At 43.0% G+C, this 26,600-nt stretch overlaps 1 protein-coding gene and 1 long non-coding RNA gene across 5 annotated transcripts in view; one reads left to right on the top strand and one right to left on the bottom strand.

Moving 5' to 3' along the window:
• Nucleotides 1-1,832: 1,832 nt before the first annotated feature.
• Nucleotides 1,833-9,538, bottom strand: LOC142560918 (uncharacterized). The gene is made up of 3 exons (XR_012823471.1): nucleotides 9,300-9,538; nucleotides 6,284-6,436; nucleotides 1,833-2,102 (listed from the first exon to the last, which is right to left on the bottom strand). It is a non-coding gene; the product is annotated as an uncharacterized LOC142560918 (long non-coding RNA).
• A 367-nt stretch (nucleotides 9,539-9,905) lies between these two features.
• LOC142560917 (DNA-binding protein SMUBP-2-like) overlaps nucleotides 9,906-26,600 on the top strand; it is a 97,190-nt gene continuing 80,495 nt past the window's right edge. The window contains exons 1-6 of one of the 4 annotated variants that reach the window (XM_075673339.1): nucleotides 9,906-10,147; nucleotides 10,224-10,303; nucleotides 10,384-10,547; nucleotides 11,437-11,629; nucleotides 15,400-15,515; nucleotides 19,950-20,104. In XM_075673339.1, the coding sequence (XP_075529454.1) occupies nucleotides 10,088-10,147; nucleotides 10,224-10,303; nucleotides 10,384-10,547; nucleotides 11,437-11,629; nucleotides 15,400-15,515; nucleotides 19,950-20,104 (768 nt within the window). In that variant the 5' untranslated portion in view covers nucleotides 9,906-10,087. Of the gene's footprint in view, nucleotides 10,148-10,210; nucleotides 10,304-10,383; nucleotides 10,548-11,436; nucleotides 11,630-15,399; nucleotides 15,516-19,949; nucleotides 20,105-26,600 lie in introns of all 4 variants that reach the window. The other 3 variants (XM_075673337.1, XM_075673336.1, XM_075673338.1) reach the window with 3 other exon arrangements.

Consider the following 26,600-nt stretch of genomic DNA (forward strand, 5'->3'; position numbering starts at 1 on the left):
TCTTGAGCTTTTCTAAAACATTAAGCTCAGCGTGTACACTTTATCACAGCATAATTATTACATGTGATATAAAACATTGTATTGTGCAGTTTCTCCAACTCTTCGTGAAGGCATCTATCCATAGATTAAACAGGAATAGGCTCAATGTTGACATATCTCCACAGTAGCATCTCCAGGACCTCGTACTGTCACAATGCATCACAGACATTATTTAAGTGAACTCCAAAAGTGAAGCTCTTTGTTAACGTTGGCTAAAATTGTATTTTTATATAGCAAAGTGATCATGCATAAATCTGTATGTCATGGCAGAACACTTCGTTTCTCACGGACTTTAGTTTACAATTGTTTTCAAGTTCAGGAAAATTGTGCAGTGGGCTAGTTGGTTCGACATACTTAACACTGTTGTGCGGAGTGACGAAGGGACAGGACTTGAGCGAGAAAACAACACACGACACCTGAGCACAAACTATCAACTGGTGATTATCACAAGACAATGATTCTGCTGAAAAGTAGGAACCAAATGAAAAGAGAAGTCGTGGAAGCATAAAACCTCAAGGTGGACCCACAGGGCTCATGTGTCAGCCCGCCGTCTATTTCACTCAGCAATAAAGAGATTAGCATAATCGCTGACAATAGAGGGTGTAGGTAGACCGGGAAGAGGACTCCTGTGCATGCGTGTAGGCTTTATGTACGCTTCACTTGCAGAAAAAAAAAACAGTTCATAGTTTGCGCTCAGGTGTCGTGTGTTGTTTTCTCGCTCAAATCCTGACCCTTCATCGCTGTGCGCAACAGTGTTAAGTTTTCAGGTTGTTCGCTATGTGATGTAGGAAGGGTAAAATTGATGGGAAATCCCAATATTCTCGGGCATATCGCGAAAAATATGGCCCAAGTCAAGTGTCATTTTAGGCTCCACTGTCCCCTTTTATAGGGCAAATAGTAATAGTTTGAATTCTATGGACGCTGGTTGCTTTGTCTGACTTAACCTAGGCGGTGCTCAGCTCTCAGTTGAAAGGAACAGGTAAACAGGAGGACTTGCCACATAAGTAGGAGGTAGCACTCCAGACTTAAGCTTAATATACTGCTTGCTTCGACAGCCCTAGGGGGCTAGTCTGTAAGTGTTGACTAAGTGGACTGTCCATTCCAGTACACGCTGAATGAATAGAGCACAAGAGCCCACGGTGACGATTGCTGCTTGCTCTACCAACTTAGAGCGCTACCTAATCAGTGTGTGCTGAAATAGTCCACTTAGTGTATCCTTACAGAATCCTTCCCTAGACTGATGTTTCTGTTGGTAGGTTGCAAGTATTGCACTTTCTTTCCTTTCATGTGGGCAGTTCCCACGTATGGATGTAATTTAACATATTGTATTCATATTGCCTTTGGTCTATAAATTTCTAATTCATGCTTATAACCAGGCCTACCAGCTCTTGTCCTGCATATTTATATAGCCTTCTCATTTCTGCATCAACACTGCACATATTTATAGCAAATTGGAGTCATTCTCCATTATACCCTCAAGCACTTGAAGTAGACACTGCCACAATACCAAGGGAGGGAGGACAGTAACGCAAAAACCTTATTGGGCTTGTAGTGCTGCTGAAGGATGCACACATACCATTTATGCTAAAATTCTCAGCAGACATTCCAAAGTTTGTACGAGTTCGACTTTAGCTGGCTAAACTGAATGATTCATATTGAAGGCAATTCTTGCAACACTTGATCAAACTGAATGAAACTGGACAGCACAATTAGCTGTGTTCATCTACCATTTACACGACTTCTGCCCCAAGCATTTTGCCTGTTACTTCGCCTTTCGTTTCTGTACTATCAAGTTCAAGTACACATGTACTTTATCACTGTACAAGTAAAATGGCTTCAAGGCTTTTCCTGGGCATTCAACAGTCACTATTTATTCCTATAAACCTTCCTGCATGTGAAGGCAAAAGAAACTTATTAATTCATGCTGGAAGTATAAAAAGACAGTTATTTGCACAGAAAATGTTTATTTTGAGCACCGAGGTTCTTGCTGATGTAGATATGGTGCTGGCTCCCTCCTTGCCCGAAGCATGTGCTTGCTGTACACAGCACCAGATGATGGCTTCCTAGGTCAAAAGATCAAATTGAAATAAGAGGCATTTTGTTTAGCTCCGGAAAGAGAAAGCAGGATTGAGACATTAACATGTATAAAAAATATTTGCCTAAAGAAAAATTAATACACAAGCAAATTCACTAAAGAGGTTCACTTTCAAGAGCAAAAGTATGGTTACGATGAAAATTACAAGGAAGCTTCACTGCTCATTGAGGTTTCGGCTCAGTAGTTGTTGAGCCACGAGGGTTAGCATGCTACATCTTGCATATTATGTTTTGTAGAACAATATTGCACTTTGAACAATGTAGTGCCTATTTAAATGAACTGACAAGGAACACTGAAACTCCAGGCTAGTTTGGTCTGCACAAGATATGATACAGACACTGTACTGCATTCATTTAGTGTTTTTGTCACTGATCTCATGCCCAAAGTCATTCACACCTATCCTACATGAAATGCAGTTACTTCTTTGAAGCTTCATCTAGTCCTTGAATTTGCTGCATGCTTATGTCTAAGGGAGTTTTGTTTGGTTCCTGTTAATGTGGTACATCTAAGCAACTGCTATCAAATGCCCATAGTGTTCCCTTGCATGTACAAAACATTTTTGGCCCTTTCAATGCACAATACTCATTACATTTGACACTTGGGGCTCGTGCAAGGCGCCATTTAGTATTATATGCTTGTCCACATCTGATAATACCTTCATAGCTGGGTCATTCCCATGCCAAATGCCTTGGTTATTACTGTGACCATCTCACACTTTTCCTTTAGAATCTTCTTATCCACTTTTAAGGAAGCATCCCATGACACAATGTCTCCATCCTAGTGGTGCTATGGAGTTAACTTATGTGCTAGTTGTAGCAGATGACGTCAACTGAAGGCCACTGAAGATAAAACTCTCTGCGAGAACTCCTTTTGCACAAAAAATGCAAACAATACAGAATAGTGAAAATGTAGTTATCTGGCAAGACTGGCTGCATCCATCATCTTTGTTTGGTGCAATTCTGAGGTGGCTCCCTGTTACAAGACGCTTGGCGATTATTGCCATGCGACTGTTCGGGACTCTATAAAACACAAGAATTGCCTTACTCCGGCCTTTCTCTTTGTGTAGCGGCCAACGTTATTATTCGTCCAATCGCACCGTGTACTGTTCGTGTGTCCGTAGACTAAATTCTTCACCACATTGCTTTTGCGGTATTTCATGAGTGACCCATGAACTCATCTTGGGGTGGGACTTCTTATCTTTGGCGTTCGCTTCTATCTCTTGTCGTCAGCGCCTCACACAACTGGATGCCACTGGCAGTTCTCTTCCTAACCTCGAAGAACACATTTGTCTCGTCACCTCTTCCGATTACGTTCTTTGGCCACCTAGAGAAGAGATTATAGGTGTCGACTCCTGTAACATTGTGGATGGCGGCGTATTCATTCTACCATATGACCATACCCTATCTCGAGCAATTCTGATTACCCCTGGCCTTATTCGCTTCTCTGAGGGGTCTGCATTGCTTACTGCAATAAACCAAATCGAACCCCAACTGTTGCCTTGTGGATCAACTGTCACTTGAGCTGTTGACACTCATGTCGTTGCAATTGTCACGAAGACAGCTCAGTGTGTTCTTGCGTCTATTACTGTGCGCTGAACAAAATCGTGCGCAAAGATGTTTACCCCGTGTCACGGATGGATGATGCACTAGATTCACTCCACGGTGCTGAATATATTTCTAGCCTTGACTTTAGACCAGGCTACTGGCAAATACCGACGTCCAAATCCGACAAAGCAAAAACGACATTTGCTACCCCTGATGGGCTCTACGAGTTCAGTGCGATGCCTTTTGGACTCTGCAATGTGCCTGCCACATTCGAACACATGATCGATAAGTCTTGTGTGGCTTGAAATGGAAAACCTGTCTGTGCTATCTCGACGACATTGTGTTTTCAACCATGTTCTCACAACATTTGCAACATCTTGATGAAGTCCTTGCCTGTCTTGCAAATGCTGGTTTGCAGCTCAGCACACGCACACACACACACACGCACGCACACACGCACGCACGCACGCACGCACGCACGCACGCACGCACGCACGCACGCACACACACACACACACACACACACACACACACACACACACACACACACAAATGCAGGTTGGCCAGCAAGGCCATCAAAGTTCTGGGGCACATAGTCAGCAAAGAAGGTATTCGACCGGACCCCGAGAAGCTTACTGCCATCCTCGAATTTTGTGTCCACTGCGTCAAAAAGACATGCACAGTTTTCCTGGACTTGCTTCTTCCGGCACTTCATATGCAACTTCGCTACGTTTACGTCCCCGTTCCATCAACTCCTCGCCAGTAATGCGCCCTTTGTTTCGTCCAACGAATGTGAACATGCTTTCCTGCTTTTGCAACATGCCCCGACGTCAGACCCAGTACTGTGCCACTTTGATCCGACCGCGCCCACCATCTTTCACACCGACGCTAGCAGTCAGTCTCGGTGCCATTCTATTGCAATGTGACAACACATTCCGCAAACGAGTAATTGCTTATGCTAGTCGTGCACTAACCAGTGCAGAAAATTACTACACCATAACCAAGCAGGAGTGCCTTGCTGTTGGGCAGTGCAAAAATTTCACCCATGTCTTCATGGCCGCCATTTCACAGTCGTTACCGACCATAACACACTGTGCTGGCTTTCATCGCTAAAGAATTTATCAGGTCACCTGGGTTGCTGTGTGCTTCACCTACAGGAGTACGATTTCAATGTCACCTACAGGGCTGCAAAGAAGCATCAAGACACCAATGCTCTCTCTTGCTACCCTCTGCCGAATCATGACAATTCACCATAACCTCTCCGTGATTGTGTACGTCCCGAGTCCTCTTCATCGGCTTTACCCATTGTAACCCTCGAATGGCTAAGACACGACAGCCCATCTGTCCTTGTGTCCCACTAACGCGTCGACCCATACTGCTGAACTATTCTCCAACGCATGGAAGATTCTTCGTCGCCTCCAAATGCCAGACTTCGTCGACAACTTAATCAATTCAAGCTGCACAATGGGGTTTTACATCGCAACATTTATCAGATCGATGGCAACAAATGGGTCCCGGTCATACCATGTTCTCTGCAATGTGAGGTGCTTGAAGCCTTTCACGATCATGCGACGACTGGTCATCTAGGCTACCACAAGACTTACAACAGAATATGAAGTCGCTGCTCCTGGCCTGGCCCATCTTCAGCCGTTGCAAAGTATGTTGCACCCTGCGTTCATTGTCAAAGCAAACCCAACAGCTCCTTCTGGCTCTTTACAACCTCTGCCTTGTCCCGCTTCGCCTTTTGAAGTAGTTGGAATAGACTTGTACGGTCCTCTTCCCATGACCTTACATGGAAATTGTTGGATTGCAACGGCCATAGACCAACACGCTATGCGGAGACAGCATCTCTACCATCCGGGACTGCTGCTGAAATCGCCGATTTCTTTCTACACAACATTATCTTACACTGCAGCGCTCCGCGCGTTCTCCTCAGTGACCGCAGCAGTCTTCCTCTCTTCTATCCTTACCGAAGTTCTGTGCGCCTCTAACACAATTTGCAAGACGACTTCCAGTTACCATCCGCAGACCAAAAAGGTTGACGGAGTGTTTTCACCATACCCTCTCTGACATGATTGCGATGTACGTACATCCACCCTGGCCACACGAACGGGGATGCAATCCTGCTGTTCATGACATTCGCCTATAACATGGCTACGCAACGTACTGCTGGCTTTTAACATTTTTTTTCCATCTATGGCTGTTCACCAAGTTTCATTCTTGATATATCATTCCTTTCGACTCCTGTACCCCCATCAGTTCCTTTCTTGGAACAGTTTGTGTCTCGCCTCGCAGAGTGCAGACGCCTCGCCCCGCTTAACACCGGCGTCTCCCAGGACGCTCGCAAGTTTCGTTACGACTGGACCCACAGTGCTGTGACTTTTTCTCCTGGTGACGAAGTTCTTTGGACTCCTGTGTGCATTCCTGGCTTATGCAAAAAATTTCTCGTGTTTTATTCGACTTTCCACGGTCATTGAGCAGACATCACCTGTCAATTACCATGTCTCGTTTGTTAGAACGCCACCCGATTCCCGTTGCTGTGGCACAGAGATAGTGCATGTCTCCCGCTTAAAACCAAATACTCGACGCATTTTATAGTACTTACGCGCTGCCAGGCGGCCGCTTCCACAGCGAGAGAGAATTAGCATGGGCACAACACATGCCTAACTTTCAACTTCATCATCGGCACATCTTTTCCATCTGCATATATCATCACCAGCAGCACAGTTTAATCCTCGAGGTAGCAGTCCGAGCTTGGCTGGAATAAAGCAGTTCCTTACGATACATACATATATATATATTTCTTGCACTTCAAGAACTTTCGCTTGACCTCGAAGACTTCAGCGCTGAAGTGACGGCGCTAAGTATATACAAGACCTCATAGTAGGAGACAGTTCAATTTCACAGCCTGAGTCCCCTTGCTGGTGTAATCTTCCTTCGTGTAATTGTCGCATACTTGGCTATCACTAACACTGCTTCGCCTTTCTGCAAAACTGCAGCCTCTCTTATTTTTCTGCTAGTCCGAGCATAAGTGCTGCCGCACATGACTGCTGTTGATTCTGATTTCGAGTGAATCTGGCTTGGCCTCATTACGGTTACTGAGTGAATTATAGAGAGAGAGAAATAGAAGGGAGGAAAGGCAGAGAGGTTAACCAGACGCATGTCCGTTTTTCTACCCTGCACTGGGGAAAGGGGTATAGGGATGAAGAGAGAGAGTGTTCCACAGCTATCATGCACTAAGATTTAAAAAAAAAAAAAAAAACAGTTCCGTTACTCGAAGAAAACCTAGTGCATATTGTTTCCAGTAAAGTGGAGTAGTAGCCAGTAATTCTTTCGTTACTGAGATTTAATTTGGTAATTACAATTATCTAACTCGAGAAGTACTCTCATAATTTTCAATGTGTCAATGAGGCATTTGTTGGCATCCCAAAATGACATCTAACTGCAGTGTTTTCAGCCACATACTAATTGCGTACAATTTTACCGACTGGAAAATAACCTCACGAACTATGAAAAACACCATGTGAGTGAACTCTCACCCGCATCATAAAGCAGTGCCCTCAAATAAGCTGATTGAAAGTAACTGCATTGCCTATCACAAACCCGAAGAGACAGCGCACCACCTTGATAATGGTACGGAAGGAGCCCCAACAGCAGGTTTCGCAGCTTCTCCTTTCTCTCTACGTCACACTTATTATCTCTCTCTCAAGGTCGACTGATAAATGATAACAAAAGCACCTTGATAACGCAGCCAAAGTGCAGCTCTGACCACACACGAAATGTGAAGAGCAATGTAATAGGCACAGAATGTTTCAAAATCCAGACTTTGCTCGCACCGCATCGAAAGAGTGCGGGCGAAGTTATATTTCACACCAGAAACTTGCTTCGGACCAAAGCCAATATAAAGTGAGCGTCTTATTTTTCATGAAAGTGTATACGTGCTGCAAAAACATGTTCGTGTCAACAAATAAAAGCGAAATAAACAGACTGGAAAGCGACCAACTTGTAGAGAAAAGGCAAAACCAATGCGTTCACGAAATTAAATATACCGCTTCTATGAGCCGAACTGGCAATCAGAATGTCGGCACACACACACACATAAAAAAAAAACTGCGTGCTCTTACTATCGATTAATTCGTAAGCCCCGTTGAACATCAGCCTAGAGGACGTGTTCAAATAGGTCTCCTTTTGCAGCTACGCAGTACTGTCTATTTTATCACACCTTTAGTGGCTTTCTTGATGACCGATGCCGGAATTCTATGGCAGACATCCATTATCCTTACCTTGAACTAATCTGACATCCGTCTAATCTGACGTCCGGCACAATCTTTCACATAACCCCAAAGAAAGAAACTTAACGGAGAGAGGTCAGGTGACCTAGCCGGCCTATTTACAGGCTCGTGCCTTCCAATCTATTTGAAAAGTAGCACCCAACCAGTTTCGTGCTCGGCTGCTGCTGCATGCAGGTGGCCCCCCATCTTGCTGATACAGCAGAAGTGGAAGATGTGACAGCGGGACTTTGCTGAGAAGCTCATCAACCGCTCCTTCAAGGATATCGTTCACATAACGCTGTCCAGTCAGTGCGTGATTGAAGATGGTACTGATTATTGCACTGGCGTAGATTCCAAACCACACATTGAGCAACCACTGGTACTGGCGCCGATTGCGCTGTACTTAATGTAGATTGGAGTCCCTCCAATAGTGTGCGTGAATGCCAATGAATGTATATATGATGGCACCTACACTGTTCTTTTGCGCAAACTCATCATGCCACAGGTTCTTAGTGTCAAGATGTAAAACTTACCAGACCCAGCTTGTCAGTTAACAATATACACTATAGAATTAACGTCTAAGGTTATCAGTAAGAGGAGTGCTAAAACCCCTTAATGCTTACATTAGGACCAGAATTCACAAGTGGCTGTAATATCAATGTGTAAGCGCTCAGAGGGTTCCTGAAGCACTGTTGAGCACATGAACATAACTTCCAGCCGGGATATACACGTGCGATGGGAGACAATGTCACACTCTTAAAAGTCACTCGTTACAAAGCAATACACAACACCCTTTCTCACAAAACCTTATAACACTAGTAAAATTTGTTGGCCACGTTTCAATTTATCATACTTTTAAGCAAGCACATAAAGAGAACATCCCAGTCTTCATCCACGATTAAATCACCAGTATTAAATGGACCCACCATAAGGGTTATTTGGCAACAGCATGTGTATGTCCATGCTTGTATCGTTTATTGATTGTCCCGCTCTAGTAGAATGGACGACCACGCAGCCTGATCATGCACTTTGTAATGAAGCTTCTTTCTAGAAAATCACAAATACCGACCCAATACACAACCTTTGTCGCATCTGCACAGAGCACTCGAGCGTTACGCTGCGGAGAAAGGTTACCAGAGAATGGCTGTTGACAGCGCAGCGATATTGCTATGTAAAGGCTCATATTACTATGTAAACGAACGCTGTAGCACTGGCTGATCGGTGCGGCGGTCCGCGGGATGCGTCACAAGGAAAATAAGCTGGTAAGGAACCTGGAAATGAAGTATCAGGCAGCCGAAAGCGTAGGTTTGCATAGTAGAGGCACATCGAATGGAAAAGTGAAGTACTTACGATAGCTTACGCTAGCACAAGCCCCGAAAAATAAACGATCCACATCTTTGTCCAGTTGTTTCAGCGTAGCTCACCTTTGAGCTTGCCATTCTGCCGCCAAAAACCAAAGACGGATGTGACATCACGGACGCGAAAAACAAAGAATGAATGCGACATCCCGGACGTGACGTTTGGGTGAACCTAACGCCTGCGTTCCGTCGACCGGGTGAACGCAGACACTTTCCATTTTAGTAAAGGAGGAATTGGCTAATCCGAAGTCACAATATATCGGCATTCCCATGCATGCATACCACAGCGCAGCAGCGCCAGATTTCCCTCTAGGTAATGTAGTGAGAAACTCTATGACTTTATGTTTCTTACCACCATAGAGTTTCTCACTACATTATAGTGAGAAACTCTATGCTTACCACTATATGTTTCTCACTATATTGAGAAACTCTATGGGCTGAAGCACGTCAAACGCAGCAGCCACATTATCAATGAGATCAGTTACTATTATTAGCATTCTTATCAAAAAGGAAATACAAAATTTGAGTATTTATTTACATTAATAGTAGTTATATTTGTAAGACTAGAGAGGCACAAGCGCACGGTAGTTGCGTGCTCAGCCAATGGCTCAACTGCGGCTATGTCTAAACAGCCACAGCAGTTGGTTTCGGTCCTTTGAGCGGCGGCTATCCTTTACTGCTTTACTTCTTTTACAGAATCTTCGCGCATATTGAGCTCTAAAAACAATGTCTGCCAAGTTCTGAAGACCTCATTCTCGCCTTGCGAGTCATGACTTCGACATGACAGCAATGGAGAAGCTCAAAAGCGGCGACAGTAATGGCAGCGCCGACCATGAGGAGGCAAGTCGCGCTCACAGTGACATTTCTTTTGAAAAAATAACAAGAATTGCACTCACTTCGTAGCTGTTTATCGCAGGAAAGCAGCTTGGACAAATATGTCGAGAAGCAGCTGGCGCTCTTGGAACTGGAACGAGAAGAGGAGGTCGAACAAAATGCGTGAGTGATTTACCCGGCCGATTCTCGTTCGCCACCCGAGTACGCTGCGATGCGTACTGTGCTTTCGTGCTTATCTTTAGGAAGCTGCAGGAGAAGTACTCCGTCAAGGAACTTCAGAGCAAAGGTCTCTGCATCGCCAAGCTAGTCGTCGACTCCGCTCACACCGGCCTATACGGAAGGACCGTCTGCAAGTTTCGCTCTTGTCACCACGGAGCACCGCTGCCCTCTCATCGCTTTTCAAACGGTGGGGCGCGCATTGGTGTTTTATTTTTTTTTTTGCCATTTGCTGCTCTTACGTGTGATCGTGGGAGGTCCTGCGTCACAAACACTTAACAGATGCGTTTGATAGCCTAGCACGCAGCCTTTCAATTAAAACACATGCAGGTGCTCCTTGCAAGCATTGCAAATAATACTTTGTCATTTTAATTGAATGTTTTGCCAAGAGTATGTTTTAATTACAAAAAGATGCGTCTCTGTAAGGTTTGCAGTATCTGACTGCCGTAAAACAGTGGGTCCTACATCATAGTGTGTGTGTGTGTGTGTGTGTGTGTGTGTTTGCATGGTCCACATATATGTTACTGCCAATGTGCAGTGCTTAAGCGAGACGTCGCTATAGGTGTGCCGTTTATCACGTATGTCACTGCGAACAGATGTGAGCTCACAAATCTGTCAAGAATTCTCGAGGGTCATGCTGCTGAACAAAAAAGAGGACTAACAGCAGCTGCTAGGTTCAAAGTACCGGGCTGAATATTGTGTGGCCTGTGTGTTCTTGTGGCTTATGCTTTTTGCCAGCATTTCCTCTTAAATCTGCCAGAAAAGCACATGTATTGATTTCGTTCCATCGCTGCCCAGAATTCCAGACAAAAGTGTGGCAGTGCCGTGAAAATGCCTCCATATCAATTTGCAATCTGTACCCGACTCAGCAGCCCACTCATTGGCATCATTGCACATATCTTGTACAAAACAATGGCAACAATTTAATGGTGCTGTATTGCCTGTCTGTTGCTTCATGTTGTTTGTGTCACTTCTGCCTGCCATGCTGCTTGCTTTGTTTCTTTACAAGGCAGTGATCCAAGTTGGCACATCAGTGTGTTTTACATTACGAGTACTTCTGCACTCTTGCTTTTTTGTAGGTGATATTGTTGGTGTGGCAGTGGCAAGTGATCCAGCCAGGGAGGTCGTTTGCTCTGGTGTTGTTTCTAGCATTGCAGCTGTGAACATCACACTTGCTTTCGATGAAGGCCGTGACACACTCGATGGCGATGACGGTCGTGTTTTCAACTTGCTCAAACTTGCCAATGACGTCACCTACAGGAGGCTGAAAAGGCATGTTGTTCTTACAAGTTCGTTTAATCTTGATAGCACTTTCACCTCAGGGGTGCCCTGGAACACATTTGGATGCAGTAAATTTAGTTTAATCTTTTCTCTTCATTCAGCAGCTCACTGTCTACACTTGTAGCCTAATGGCAATGAACTATTCACAGACAGACTCACCTCACATACAGTGAAGAAATCAAGGTTCAGACAGGATGACAGCAGCGTTCAAACGACACCCGCACTCCTCTTGCCGGCAAACAAGTCAGCTTGGCAAGCAATAGAAGCATTCTGTAGGCATCATATCTGACCAACAAACAGCATTAGTGGTGTTACACAGGGCCAGGAAGGCTTCCTTGCACAATTATTATGTGCCCTGTTGCTGTTTTATCATTGCCAATGTTTATTATGAAGTTTAACAGGAGAAGAGGACTGAAATCACGGCACTTGTTTTTAGTAATTCATTTGGCACCGACTGACAGTTCCCCAATCAGGTTATGTAACGTAATTAACATCAAGCTTTGTGAGGCTTTCTAATGTGTTGTCTTTCTTATTTGTATGCAGTGCATATGAGTAGGATATTCTGAAATGATAAAGCAAAACCACACTTACAATATGCATTTTCTTGAACCACTCATTTTAAACAATAAGTGAATAACGCACTTTTGTAGTAATAAGAGCTTGCTTATGTTTTCAGCCTTTTGCATTGGTTAGACAAATGTGCCATGATTAAAACTACAGGAGAACAATGAGCGTTGTAGTAAAACATAGACAGAAATTGGAAGATCCCTCCACTTCGTAAACTGACAGCGTGAAAGAATTTGTTCACACAGAGATCTCATGACAGTGTATCAGAAGAATAGATGCGTGGTGTCTTGTACGATTTTCAGCATTCAGTTGATACGTTGCCTCCTGTAGAATTCGTATATCTGCCAATGACTGCGATATTTACCAATAGCCTGCTAATGTTAATGACCAAATATTTCAGGATTTCATTTCATTTATTTATTTTCTGAAATTTCCCCAGAACAGCTTTACGCCTTAATATTGGTGCACTTGTGTTACATAAAGAACATAAAACCGAAAAACAAGACAGAATATCCCAAACAGCAGTTGTACAAAGTGGAACAAAAATTAAATTAATCAAAGACAGAAGTCAGCTAATGAGCAAATAGTAAAGCTGAATACTATATCAAGGTCATCACGCAAGGTATTTTGTTGTGTTACAAGATGTGTTGCAGTGTCAGAGGTGCAAGAGGAATTCACATAGAAAATTCTAGGATTACGCAAGTTAGGGTGAAGCACGCAAAATGTTACAGCTGACAGTAGCCTCGGACCGGAGAAGTGGTTGTGAATTAGTTTATACAAAGAATAAGTAATCACGGTATTTCCGCCTTATTTCTAGAGGTCTAATATTAAACATGCGCAGTGCACGCTCATAGGTGCGTACTGTGCAAACTTGTGTAACTGTTGGCTAATGATTCTAAACCCAAATGAAATGTAAAGGGATATCAATTTCATGTCATCGTAACCTCCTCATCTTTTCCCACATAGTCACTGATATGCCTATAAAAGCTGTTAACTCTTACAAGTACCTAGGCATGATGGTTTTTTTCTGATCTTGACTGGGTGTATGCATGTGACTAACATCGTCTCATCCACAAACCGAAATGTAGGGTTTTTGAAATGTCATTTGCTTATTGCCCCTCATCATGTGGAGTTATTAACTTACAAGACCATTATCAACACCAAGCTTCAATACTCGGCAGAAACCTGAAGCTGTCACTACATACACATCATTAATGCCATTATATTGCTCCAGGACCAAGCTACTAGGTTTATACATTCATTGTACTCTTATGACATCAGTACATCTTCAGTAAAGGCAGAATCCAACTTACGAATTCTTTCCTGTTGCTGCCGAATTGCAAGCACGTCGCTATTTCATAAGTTTTTCTACAGTCCCCTGAAACGGGCCCCTCACGTTTCACCAGCTGCACGCATATCCCTTTGCATATTGTAGCTCAGCTTTGTGCCCATACTGCTGTCCTCTTTTTGGCGTCCTTCTTCTTTAATATGGCAGCTGTCCGATATGGCCTTCCCTGCAGTGTTGCAGCTATCACTAGTCCATCAGTCCTCAGTGATGCAGCCACCACATTTTCTACAACGTCGTCATCCTTATGAATTAGTTTTCTGTTATTGTCACCCCTTATGTGATGCCCTGCGTATGGGGCCCTTGAGAAAATAAAGTGAATGTGAGAGCAAGTAGACAAGCATGCTTAGTCAAGCTACGAGGGCATAGTACTAGGGGCATTTGCTTGTCAATGATGTAATGTGGGCAAAGGGCTCTCAAAAACATTTAATTAAAAACATTCATGGAGACTTGCTTTTACCAGGCACGCTCTGCATATTTTATAAAAGGTGTTGCAGGGATCCTTTAAGTTTTGCAGTGTCACCGACGTACTGCTGTCTCCTCATTTTTTGTGCCACCATGCCACTAATGTACCCGTACATTCTCTACTCTCTAGTGAACACCGTACTAAGGGTGCAATGGCCATTATCCGTGTCATTTTTTGCTTGTAAATAACCAACAATGCAGCGCTGTTTTCATTTTAAAAGGAGAAAAAGGCCAGATACTGAAAGGGTTAGACATGCCTCATGCTGTCATTATTCAACTGGACATAAGCCTTGTTATTTGACAGTAAATAAGGTTCAGTGTTTCTGGTCGAAAAAGAAAGTATGCCTAATTTTTTTTTTTTCAGGTTTCAGTTTTAATCAGAAATAATCAGTGAAAGCAAGTTCACCACAGAGCCATGACCATGATTGGCAGGCAGCTGCAAGCTTACATGCACTCTGATACAAGGAGTCTGGCGAGGCGAAATTCATTTGTCAGCGGTAGCTCCCAAGCAACCTTTACTGTTTCTTTTTCTTATTTGCATCCATTTTGTCTGCCACTGTGACGGAAACAAGAACCAGATAACTCTGCAGAAATCCTAAAGGGCTAGCCTGAGATAATCATCCCGAAATTGGCTAAAGAATTTATTGGCATTTGGAAAAATACAATGTATTACTCGTTCAGTATGAATCAACTAGTCCGCAACAAAGTATACGTTTCGAACTCTCATCCCGTCACAAATGCACACGATTGTGTCTTTTTCATAAGATCTATAATTTAAATCTCACTCTAAGTGAACAGCTTGTAACACGCCCATTGTACATGAATGAAAAGAAAGAGGGTTAACTGAGAGCATCGCACGCGTAATGTGAAGACGTGGAATCGTTTCCCACCTGTGGCAAGTTTTTTCATCCACTTTCATTTCCATTAGTTTATTACTTCTTCAATTCAATCAGTATAAGAAATTTCCCCTATGTTGTCCTTGGTATCTTTGTTTGTTGGCTTCTTATGCCCATCATACATGTCATCCTGTTCCGATCAAAGACTAATAGTTGGTGTGCTTTCTTGTCGAACAGAATTATACCAGGATTCCTTTATTTCAAGAACAAGTCTCGATTGCAAACACCTGCCTGCTTCCATCACTGCTATTCTGGACAATGCGAGCTTTATAGTAGCTGGGCACAATGCATTATGTTAAACTTTATTGCTGCATGTTTGTTACTATGAGCTACTCCTTTGTGTAATGCCTCTGGTCCCAGAAAGTATGTGACCAGGTGGTCAAAATTAATCCAGAGCCCTCCACTAATGCCTCCCTCATAGCCTGAGTGTTGCTTTGGGACATTAAAATCAATCAATCAATCAATCTGTACATGTTTCTTTTACACAGGACCTTGGAGAAGCTTCGAAAATGCAGAGAAGTGAGGTACAACAACCTAGTTGAAATCCTGTTTGGAACAGTGCCTCCCACTGAAGTGCCAGTGTTGACTTCTCAGCAGCCTATTGGTGGGTTTTGCTTTTTCAATTGTGAAGTAGTTTGATTCCAGTTTGCTTCTTCATATGGAATCGGGACCTCTCCATCACTTCTGCTTGCAATAAGTGTAGATAAGTGAATAGCGATGTTGTCTACGTTAAAATGATTATTAGAAGGCTGAAAGGAACTAGTTGCACATATCAGAGCTGTGTTGTACTAACATAGTAGAAGCTCGGAGGACAATGCAAATAATGAATCAAATAATGAATTACGAATGAATAATGTAAGTTGTTACAGTGCTGCATAGAAAAGGAGACAAGAATGAGTTTACAAGCTGCCCACCTATTTCCGCACAACCAATTTTTTTCATGAAGTTTGGAAAAAACTATTGTTAAATGACATGAATTTTTGTAGTACATCTGGCATGATTTCAATATCGCAATGTAGCTTCATGAAAAGCAGATTGACTGAGACTAGTTTATTGGCTCAGAAATAAATAATCCTAAAGTGTTCTGAAAACAGAGAATTGTGTATTAGAATCTTTCTTAAATTATTTTAAGGTCTTTGATAATCTCCGTCATTGCACTCTAATTGAAAGACCAGGAATGAACGGTATTTTTGGTGTGTCTCTTTCACTCCTGAAATTGTACCTTAAGTATCGCTCCCAATTTGCTAAAAATTAGTGCTGATCTTAAAGATTACCTAGCAATAAATGTTATCAAACATGTATTGGCTCTAATGCAAGCAGCTCACGAGGTTATCTGATTGTGTCAGTGGGTTCTGGCTGCTTTCTCTTTGTGGCTAGTCAAAGTGTGGAACTTCATCTATGCTAGTTTTAGTGGTGGGACGTAGGACCAGTGTAAGAACTGAAACTTCCGCAGCCTTTGTCAGAAAGATGAGCTCCCCTATGGCTTTTGTTGAATATATTTATTTGTCTGCATGGATTAAAGTAGTAGAAATGTAGTTGCTGAACATATAGAAGTACTGCTATTCTTTAAGGACGACAAAATCTGTGTGGCAGTAGTTGACGAATAGAAGCAGGAAATGTTTGCCACAAAAGTTGTCCATGACTTGCAATAAATCTCAGGCATCAATAATGGCAGTAGTAAAACTCTGTTTCTTGTTTAAACACCACCCTGCCAGACTAGCTTTACAAAAATCTGGTCAGGAATGTAGTGAAAGTTCTGTAGATAAGTCAAGTGCATGAAAAAGGTTCTGCTAAAAAAAGAAAGAGGCTGGTTCATTCACATTTAAGTTTGGTACAGAGGCAGAATTTCTTGCTGTATTCTATGTAATACCACTTTTACGTGCAGTGGTTGACCTATTTTGTCCAAAATAAATCGCAACCACATGACTTGTGTGGTGGTGCTGGATTTTTAAAAAGCTATCATCTTGGTCAAAGGAACAGTGGGGCCATCTGTCACTGTTGTGCAGAGACATGCTGCGTGCTGTGTTATCACATAATGGTGACAGATGGCTCCACCATTGCATTGATGAGAAAAATATGTGCCTTTTGTTTAGCGATGCTGCACACAATAACATATACTTTATGGCCTCTTCTGCACAAAACAGGGGAATACTGCATCGAAACATAATATTAAGCTAAGTGCACTGTGAAATCTGTGAAAATTGATCAAAAACAAGTCATGCGAAGTTAGCAAGCACACACTTTAACTACACAAAAGAAGGCAGACACGGGATGGCGCTTGTCCTGTGTCTGCCATCTTTTGTCCCATCTGAAGTGTGCGCACTTGATAAGCCTGCAACTAACCAACTAAACCAGTAGCACATTTATTTTATATGAGGACAACTCATCAGTTTAGATGAAAAAGTCATTTATGTGTGAATTTCTTACTTAGACACAAAACAAATGCTAAATCAGTTCCCACTGGGTATTCTTTCAAGGCCCAATTTTTATTCATTGCATCAAGAAAGTATACTATTACTGGAGGAACTGAATACACACCAAACCATCAGCTTTGGTATGTGAGTGTGATATTGCAAATGTCAGTGTTTCCTCATATTTTATTTATTTATTTAAAGTACCTGACAGGCCTCTATATGAGGCGTTGAGTAAGGTGGGCTAGTATAATGATGTGTTAATGCAAGACAGTAAACTAATTTTGAGAAATAATAAAAGCATATCAACAATGAAGACATCAATCAGAAATACAAACAATAATCTAGACATAAATTCGTGTATGTCAGGTTAAAGCATAGTTAGCAAGAAAACAAGTGATCAAAAAGCATTTGCTTACTAACTAAATTAACAAGCACGTGGTCACGTGCGCACAAGCAAACATGAACATATCTCGCTCGATGACAGTGAAAACTCGTGGTCAAAAATGCTGGTGTGAGGAACTAGCAGATTCGGCGACAATGAATCTGGGGTAGTCGTTCCACAGGCTGTTTGATGTTCAGGAAATGCTCTTGAATTTTGCTGTAGTCATTGAGAGGCTCAGAATGCAATGACACTTGCCCCTCAAAGGGAACAGACACACGCATGCTTGCATATTGCATCGTCTCATTCTGCCTTCAACTAACTTTCTTCAGGTGCTGCTGCAAGTTGTATGTGTTGGTCCTGAGACAGAAACAGTACTTGCAGTAAAATGATTAGCTGTGCCTTTTGCAGTGCATTTTGTCAAAATTCTCAGCTGTGGGCAAGCAAGTTGGTTCTCTGGACTTGTAGCACAGTCATATTGAGCGCGTTTGAAATGCTTTACAGAAGCAACTCTAGGAGGTCCCATAGTCAAAGACTGAGGAGGGACCTCCAACAAAAAATACATAGAAAAAGTTTACTTAATGCGGTTAACAACAGCAGTAGCAATCCTAGGAACAGAAAGTATTAACAAACAAAGTCGAGTCATAGTAATAACAACAAAGTATAAACACGAAAAGCAGATCCAAGGAGTATTATTCGACATACAGAAGCGTAAAAAATATACAGCACAATCACTTTCCCAAGAAGTGGTGACGAATTTTCTTCTTAAATAAATGAATGGAAAGAGATGATTTAATGGAGGGTGGTAGTGAATTCCATATTGATGTTGCCAAAAAGTTCGCAGTAAGTTTGCCGTAGTTAGTCCTTGGTTTCGGTAGGAGGTAGTTATTATGGTGTGAAAATCGAGTGCCAGTGAAATGGGGGGTTTGGTCTTTTGATATCAACGAAATTGGTAATTCTCCTCGACAAAATTTATACGTCAGTACACTAAGACAACATTTATTTAGATCCACTACGGACAAAATATTATATGTGCGGAGTAATGGCAGAGCACTACATGAAAAATGGCTGTAACTTATTATTCTCAAAGCTTGGTTTTGTGTGTGTTGCAGGGGAGCCAAGTGAGTTGCGTAAGTATTACCCCAAGAAGAAATGCAGTAAGAGATGTGGCTGTGAATAAATGCGTAATAGAGTGAAATTAATATACGTATAGGAAAATAGGGGCGGACTTTGATTAGTATTCTGATACCATATGCTGCTTTACGCGTTAATAAGGATATGTGATTTGTAAATTTCAAATGATTGTCCAGTTCAACTCCAAGAAATGTTGCATGGTCAACAGCCTGAAGCGAAGTCGGACCAATGTTAATGCATGGCTTCTCCTGTACACTTTTTTGCGCGGATGAAAAAATTACAAATTTCGATTTAGTAGCATTAATACTGAGCATATTATCTCTGCACCAATTAACGATTTTAACCACGTCGGCATTAAGGTAAGATATTAGCGATTCCAAGGAAATGTTAGAAGAATAAATTGTTGTGTCGTCAGCGTATAAAATACAACTGGAATGTGTAATGTATTCTGGAAGGTCATTGATGTACACGAGGAATAAAATTGGTCCTAGTATTGAGCCTTGTGGAACCCCTATGTTAGTTAGTTTGGCACGCGAATGTGTATCAGAAATAGAGACGACCTAAGCCATTTCCCGAGTTTCCAGCAGTGCTGCATATGCATTTACACTGTGAGCTGTCTTCTTCATACCCACACTTGCCAACCTCAACTGCCTAGATGGCTTGTTTTTCACATGCCAAGACTTCTAACAGTGTATGATGGTTGTCAGACGACAGTGCTATGGCAAGCTTGCTACACTCTCGTGTCTCACCAAATTTGTGCAGGGCAGCGAACGCCATGTCTCATGTCAGCCAATCAAAATAGAGAACCAAAAGGGCTTCTCTGTTGTGTGTGTCTGATTGGTGTCTGCGCAACGTCGACTGAATGGAAGATTCACAGAAACATCAGTGGCATGCAATGGACGAGCCCAACTCCTTCCTCGCAGCACACAGCCGGCTTTCATTACCGGTTGGCTGACTGAAGATCTAGCCTTTGTTGCATTGCGCAGAATCGGCAAGACAGAATATAGTTTAAAATTGAGGCATGCAGCTGGGGTCCTATTTGAAGAATATAATAGTGTTCCTCTCTGGTCCTCCCTGCCTACCCTTCTGTTTATATTTTCTCGATAAATAGAGCTTTTCAACAAGGCCCTGGACGAATCACAGAAAGAGGCGGTGGCCTTTTCCCTGAGGCAGAAGGAACTGGCAATCATCCACGGTCCGCCGGGGACAGGAAAAACGACCACGCTGGTTGAGGTTGTGCTCCAGTGTTCCAAGCAAGGGTCCAAGGTTAGAGAAACTAATCTGTCCAAGGTCTTTACATGGATATCATGTGTGACTTGAGAAACTGGAGCGCTGTGCATAAAAGTGATGGCGCTACATAGATGGAGACAGTAGGACACTTGCCATTGTGGATCAGTGGGGATAGTGCTCCACTAAGCAGAAGGTTGTGGGTTCGATTCTATCAGCCACATTGAAGTGGGTGCAGAACGAAAAAAAAAAAAGCTTGTGTTTAAATGCAGGGCATCATTCTTTTTCGATAATTAACAGAATTTAAAAAAAAAATGGGTGCAGCGGTGGCGTAGAGGTAGAACACCCGCCTCGCGTGCAAGAGGTCCGTGGTTCGAATCCCGGTGCCGGCAATTTTCCACCAGATTTAAAAAAAAAAAAATCCGCGTGTTGATAAAATTGCACAAACAGGCCTGGAGTGTGGCCTGATCCCGGTGACCAGAACCGGTAATGCACTCCCTCACCAGAGCAGGATTGGCCACCCTGGTGCAGTACTTGGCCACAACCTCCTATGAACACAACAATCAAACCCCGGCCCTCAGTCCCCAGCAGCTGCGAAGCAACTGACCACGGCGGCGGTCAGACCTGCGACGCAGCAGAGGGTGCTAAGAATCACTGGCTCTGGACAGGCCGCCATTGGAATATGAACCTGGCAACGTTTAACGCTAGAACGCTATCTAGTGAGGCGAGTCTAGCAGTGCTATTGGAGGAATTAGAGGGCAGTAAATGGGATATAATAGGGCTCAGTGAAGTTAGGAGGCCAAAAGAAGCATATACAGTGCTAAATAGTGAGCACGTCCTGTGCTACCGGGGCTTAGCGGAGAGAAGAGAACTAGGAGTCGGATTCCTGGTTAATAAGAATATAGCTGGTAACATACAGGAATTCTATAGCATTAACGAGAGGGTGGCAGGTCTTGTTGTGAAACTTAATAAGAGGTACAAAATGAAGATTGTACAGGTCTACGCCCCTACATCCAGTCGTGATGACCAGGAAGTCGAAAGCTTCTATGAAGACGTGGAATCGGCGATGGGCAGAGTGAAAACTAAATACACTATACTAATGGGCGACTTTAATGCCAAGGTAGGCAAGAAGCAGGCTGGAGACAAGGCAGTGGGTGAATATGGCATAGGCACTAGGAATAGCAGGGGAGAGTTATTAGTAGAGTTTGCGGAACAGAATAATATGAGGATAATGAATACCTTCTTCCGCAAGCGGGATAGCCGAAGGTGGACGTGGAGGAGCCCGAACGGCGAGACTAGAAATGAAATAGACTTCATAATCTGCGCTAACCCTGGCATCATACAAGATGTGGACGTGCTCGGCAAGGTGCGCTGCAGTGACCACAGGATGGTTAGAACTCGAATTAGCCTACACCTGAGGAGGGAACGGAAGAAGCTGGTACATAAGAAGCCGATCAATGAGTTAGCGGTAAGAGGGAAAATAGAGGAATTCCAGATCAAGCTACAGAACAGGTATTCAGCTTTAACTCAGGAAGAGGACCTTAGTGTTGAAGCAATAAACGACAATCTTGTGGGCATCGTTAAGGAGTGTGCAATGGAAGTCGGTGGTAACTCCGTTAGGCAGGATACCAGCAAACTATCGCAGGAGACGAAAGATCTGATCAAGAAACGCCAATGTATGAAAGCATCTAACCCTACAGCTAGAATAGAACTTGCAGAACTTTCGAAGTTAATCAACAAGCGTAAGACAGCTGACATAAGGAAGTATAATATGGATAGAATTGAACATGCTCTCAGGAAAGGAGGAAGCCTAAAAACAGTGAAGAAGAAACTAGGAATTGGCAAGAATCAGATGTATGCGTTAAGAGACAAAGCCGGCAATATCATTACTAATATGGATGAGATAGTTCAAGTGGCTGAGGAGTTCTATAGAGATTTATACAGTACCAGTGGCATCCACGACGATAATGGAAGAGAAAATAGTCTAGAGGAATTCGAAATCCCGAAGGTAACGCCGGAAGAAGTAAAGAAAGCCTTAGGACATATGCAAAGGGGGAAGGCAGCTGGGGAGGATCAGGTAACAGCAGATTTGTTAAAGGATGGTGGACAGATTGTTCTAGAGAAACTGGCCACCCTGTATACGCAATGCCTCATGACCTCGAGCGTACCGGAATCTTGGAAGAACGCTAACATAATCGTAATCCATAAGAAAGGGGACGCCAAAGACTTGAAAAATTATAGACCGATCAGCTTACTGTCCGTTGCCTACAAAGTATTTACTAAGGTAATTGCAAATAGAATCAGGAACACCTTAGACTTCTGTCAACCAAAGGACCAGGCAGGATTCCGTAAAGGCTACTCAACAATAGACCATATTCACACTATCAATCAAGTGATAGAGAAATGTGCAGAATATAACCAACCCTTATATATAGCTTTCATTGATTACGAGAAAGCGTTTGATTCAGTCGAAACCTCAGCAGTCATGGAGGCATTACGGAATCAGGGTGTAGATGAGCCATATGTAAAAATACTGGAAGATATATATAGCGGCTCCACAGCCACTGTAGTCCTCCATAAAGCAAGCAACAAAATCCCAATAAAGAAAGGCGTCAGGCAGGGAGATACGATATCTCCAATGCTATTCACCGCGTGTTTACAGGAGGTATTCAGAGACCTGGATTGGGAAGAATTGGGGATAAAAGTTAATGGAGAATACCTTAGTAACTTGCGATTCGCTGATGATATTGCCTTGCTTAGTAACTCAGGGGACCAATTGCAATGCATGCTCACTGACCTGGAGAGGCAAAGCAGAAGAGTGGGTCTGAAAATTAATCTGCAGAAAACTAAAGTAATGCTTAACAGTCTCGGGAGAGAACAGCAATTCACAATAGGCAGCGAGGCACTGGAAGTCGTAAGGGAATACATCTACTTAGGGCAGGTAGTGACGGCGGATCCGGATCATGAGACGGAAATAATCAGAAGAATAAGAATGGGCTGGGGTGCGTTTGGCAGGCATTCCCAAATCATGAACAGCAGGTTGCCATTATCCCTCAAGAGAAAAGTATATAATAGCTGTGTCTTACCAGTACTCACCTACGGGGCAGAAACCTGGAGGCTTACTAAAAGGGTTCTACTCAAATTGAGGACGACACAACGAGCTATGGAAAGAAGAATGATAGGTGTAACGTTAAGGGATAAGAAAAGAGCAGATTGAGTGAGGGAACAAACGCGAGTTAATGACATCTTAGTTGAAATCAAGAAAAAGAAATGGGCATGGGCAGGACATGTAATGAGGAGGAAAGATAACCGATGGTCACTAAGGGTTACGGACTGGATCCCAAGGGAAGGGAAGCGTAGCAGGGGGCGGCAGAAAGTTAGGTGGGCGGATGAGATTAAGAAGTTTGCAGGGACGGCATGGCCACAATTAGTACATGACCGGGGTTGTTGGAGAAGTATGGGAGAGGCCTTTGCCCTGCAGTGGGCGTAACCAGGCTGATGATGATGATGATGATGATGATGATGATGATGAAAAAAAAATCATCCATAGCATGTAGTAATACTCTAATTATTGAGCTAGATTATGCTCAGAGGCAATCATTATTCTCGGGAAATATCAAAATAAATATTTGACTAATTGACATAGTCTCACTAATAGCTTTTAAACTATTTACAGCACATAGTGCAATTTGACTTTGAAAGTTGTATGCACTCAGTACGCATTCTCAGGATGGTACCAGTTTCATGATATACATTTCCAAAGTTTGCGACATACTGCATTGGTGTTCCAGTATTTTTAGCTTCAACGCATAAAAAGGTGTGTTGGTAAAAAAAAAAAAAAAGTGGAACAGTGCATTTTTATTGCAAGTCTGACAGCCTGTATCTCAAAACTGGTGCTAATTTCAAAATTCATTGCAAGTGGATGTAACTCTTGAAGTCACTGGCCTCAGTTCATATGCAGTCAAGCCTTGATATAACTAAGTTTTACTTGCAGCAAAAAACTTCCTTAAATTGCAGATTTCATAAATCCGAGGTTTTAATATTTTAGCAACTTAACAAATTCCCAGAGCATTCCTGGTGGATAGTATATCTTGTCAGTAAGCACATATAAACAAATCGCAAGAAGGACATGTCATAATAGCACGGTTGTGAGCATCAGCGTATACGGTGCAGATCGTGCCGAGAGCAGTGCATCGTCGTGGCTCCCAGCATCCGAGATTTGCACATGTTGCATTGCAGGGCGCTGTAAATCTCGGATGCTATGGCTTAATTATGGCTAAATTATTTAATACAGTGCTTAGTGTCTGCAGCAGTCATCAGCTGGCATCAGAAGGATGGAAAGTGCGCTAGAAGGAATCATTATCATGTTTAATCTCTTGTACAAACAGGCAGGCACAAAAAAAATTGTGATGCGTGTACTTATTTATCCTTTTCTCGAGAACTGCATTTCACGCGCTAACAACTTAGTTATCGCTTAATGCAAGACGTGCCTGCATGGTTGGAACTTAGTCTAATGTTATTGTTTATTCTATCTGTTGTGTCTGTTCTTGCCAATCCTTTTATAATCAGATTGTATGTGTGACACAAATTGCATAGGAATTTCTGGAAGCCACATGGGCACCAGCGACTAGCCTGGAATGGTCAACGAATCATGGAATCATGTATAAAAGAAGCCGCGCTTCACCCGGAGATAAAATTTAGCTGTTTGCTGACTGTGTTCACTGCTATCATTGTGCTTTATGTGACTGGTATAGTAATCAGCGTGGCTACAAAGAACATTAAAGGGGCCCTGAACTACTTTTTATCGAAGTTGAGAGGCACATTTGAACTTAAAATAGGCCATTTCAGAAATACTTCACAGCAATAAGTTCTTGAATATGTTCAGCAGAAGTGGAGTTATTGGAAATCATACATGCCCGATGCAGTGCTTCCACAATTTGTTCAATAATTTGCACTGCAAAGGCTACAATGGAAGCGAGGTGTGCCTGCCTACTGAATTTTACCATGGCGCCCAGTTCAAATTTGATTTTGGTTGTTCAAGTAGATGCCACTACTTCTGATTTTGGCGCCTACAACGAGCCAGGCGCAGTTGTCCTCGGAGAGCTGCAGTGTGCTCAGCCAGCAGACTAGTCGCGGGAGCCCGCAGTGTCTATGCTACGTAGCAAACCGCAGCTACACGCAACTATAGTGCCCATGCGCATTTGCTTTGTGCACGACAAAGGTGCGCGCTTGTGCTCATATGCTCCAGTCTGGCCTATTACGTGGTGCGGACCGGTTTTGTCCTGCACTATCTTGACTACTGATGGATAATAGCCGTATCCAACTTGCGCATTTTGAAGCACTGCCAATAGCTCAACATTGAAACAAAGTCTGCCAAGACATGTAACCAGGAGCGGCCAGGAGTGAGCACGTGCTGGCAAGCGTGCATGTGGTTTGACCTTAAGTTTCGCATGGTTCAAGGCTAGTTAAGTGTTCAAAACTAGTTGAACTTAGTGATACCCAACGACTACGACATCGATAAGCAGGGTAGCCAAAGTTTAATCCTACGCAGGTAGCCACGTCCAAGTGGGAGCAGGCAATAGTTGGCATTTTCTAGAAGTACGTAATTATAGAACTTTGAAAGCAGGCTTTTGCTTACTTGAGCCTGTTTATTAAACTTAGTCACTAAATATACACAGTAACACTAGGAAGAAGTGCACTTATCCAAAAACCCTTCTTGATTCATATCAGCTATTGGCCAATAGCAGCCGCATATGGGAATCTGCTGTATTACGAAATAAAGCGTCCAGAAAAGATTGAGCAGGCTGCTTTTGAAAAGAGAGCATTTGAAAAAAAACGTGACTTTCTGCTCTCCTTGCGAGCTCCACACGCCATGCACGACTGCAAAATTTGGCTGAGATGTTCCTTGCAGCGTATTGTGTATTGCAGCGGACTGTGTTTTTTCACCAGCCCGAGGGCAGTTTCAGGACCCTTTCAAGTGCAAAGTCAGAGAGGCTCAGACAGTCTCATAGATGGCGGCAATGGTAAAGGAACCTGCTATGAGTAACTACCTAAGAGGTCAAGGGGAATTCAGTACAGAAACAACTCATGATTACTCAAAGGGAAGCTGTTTATTTTTTAAAGCGAGATCAGGGTGCCTTAGAATGCGAAGTTATAAAATGAGGTACACCGAGGAGGAAGAAACATGTGCTTGCTGCGGTAAAGCTAGGGAAACAATGGAGCATGTTTTATTGGGATGTGGAGATATCTACCCAGCTGTCGGTTTAGGCTCCTTAAAGCCCTTGGGTTCAGGCATAGGGTTTCTCACTATAACACCTAGAGGGAAATCTGGCACCACCGTCTATGGGAGTTTCCTAAGGGGCACTGTGCCTTCATGGGTAGTATTGTGGGTAGCATAAAGTTGTATTGCTACGTGGTGGTCCTTAATATGGGCTGAACGGCCAGCTTGATCGGCACATTCATTGCCGATAATCCCGCAGTGACTTGGAAGCCATCGGAAAGTTATTTCATGGTCTGCATCACTTATATGGTGCAT

This window comes from Dermacentor variabilis, chromosome 10, assembly GCF_050947875.1.
Source record: "Dermacentor variabilis isolate Ectoservices chromosome 10, ASM5094787v1, whole genome shotgun sequence".
NCBI classification, from domain to species: domain Eukaryota; kingdom Metazoa; phylum Arthropoda; class Arachnida; order Ixodida; family Ixodidae; genus Dermacentor; species Dermacentor variabilis.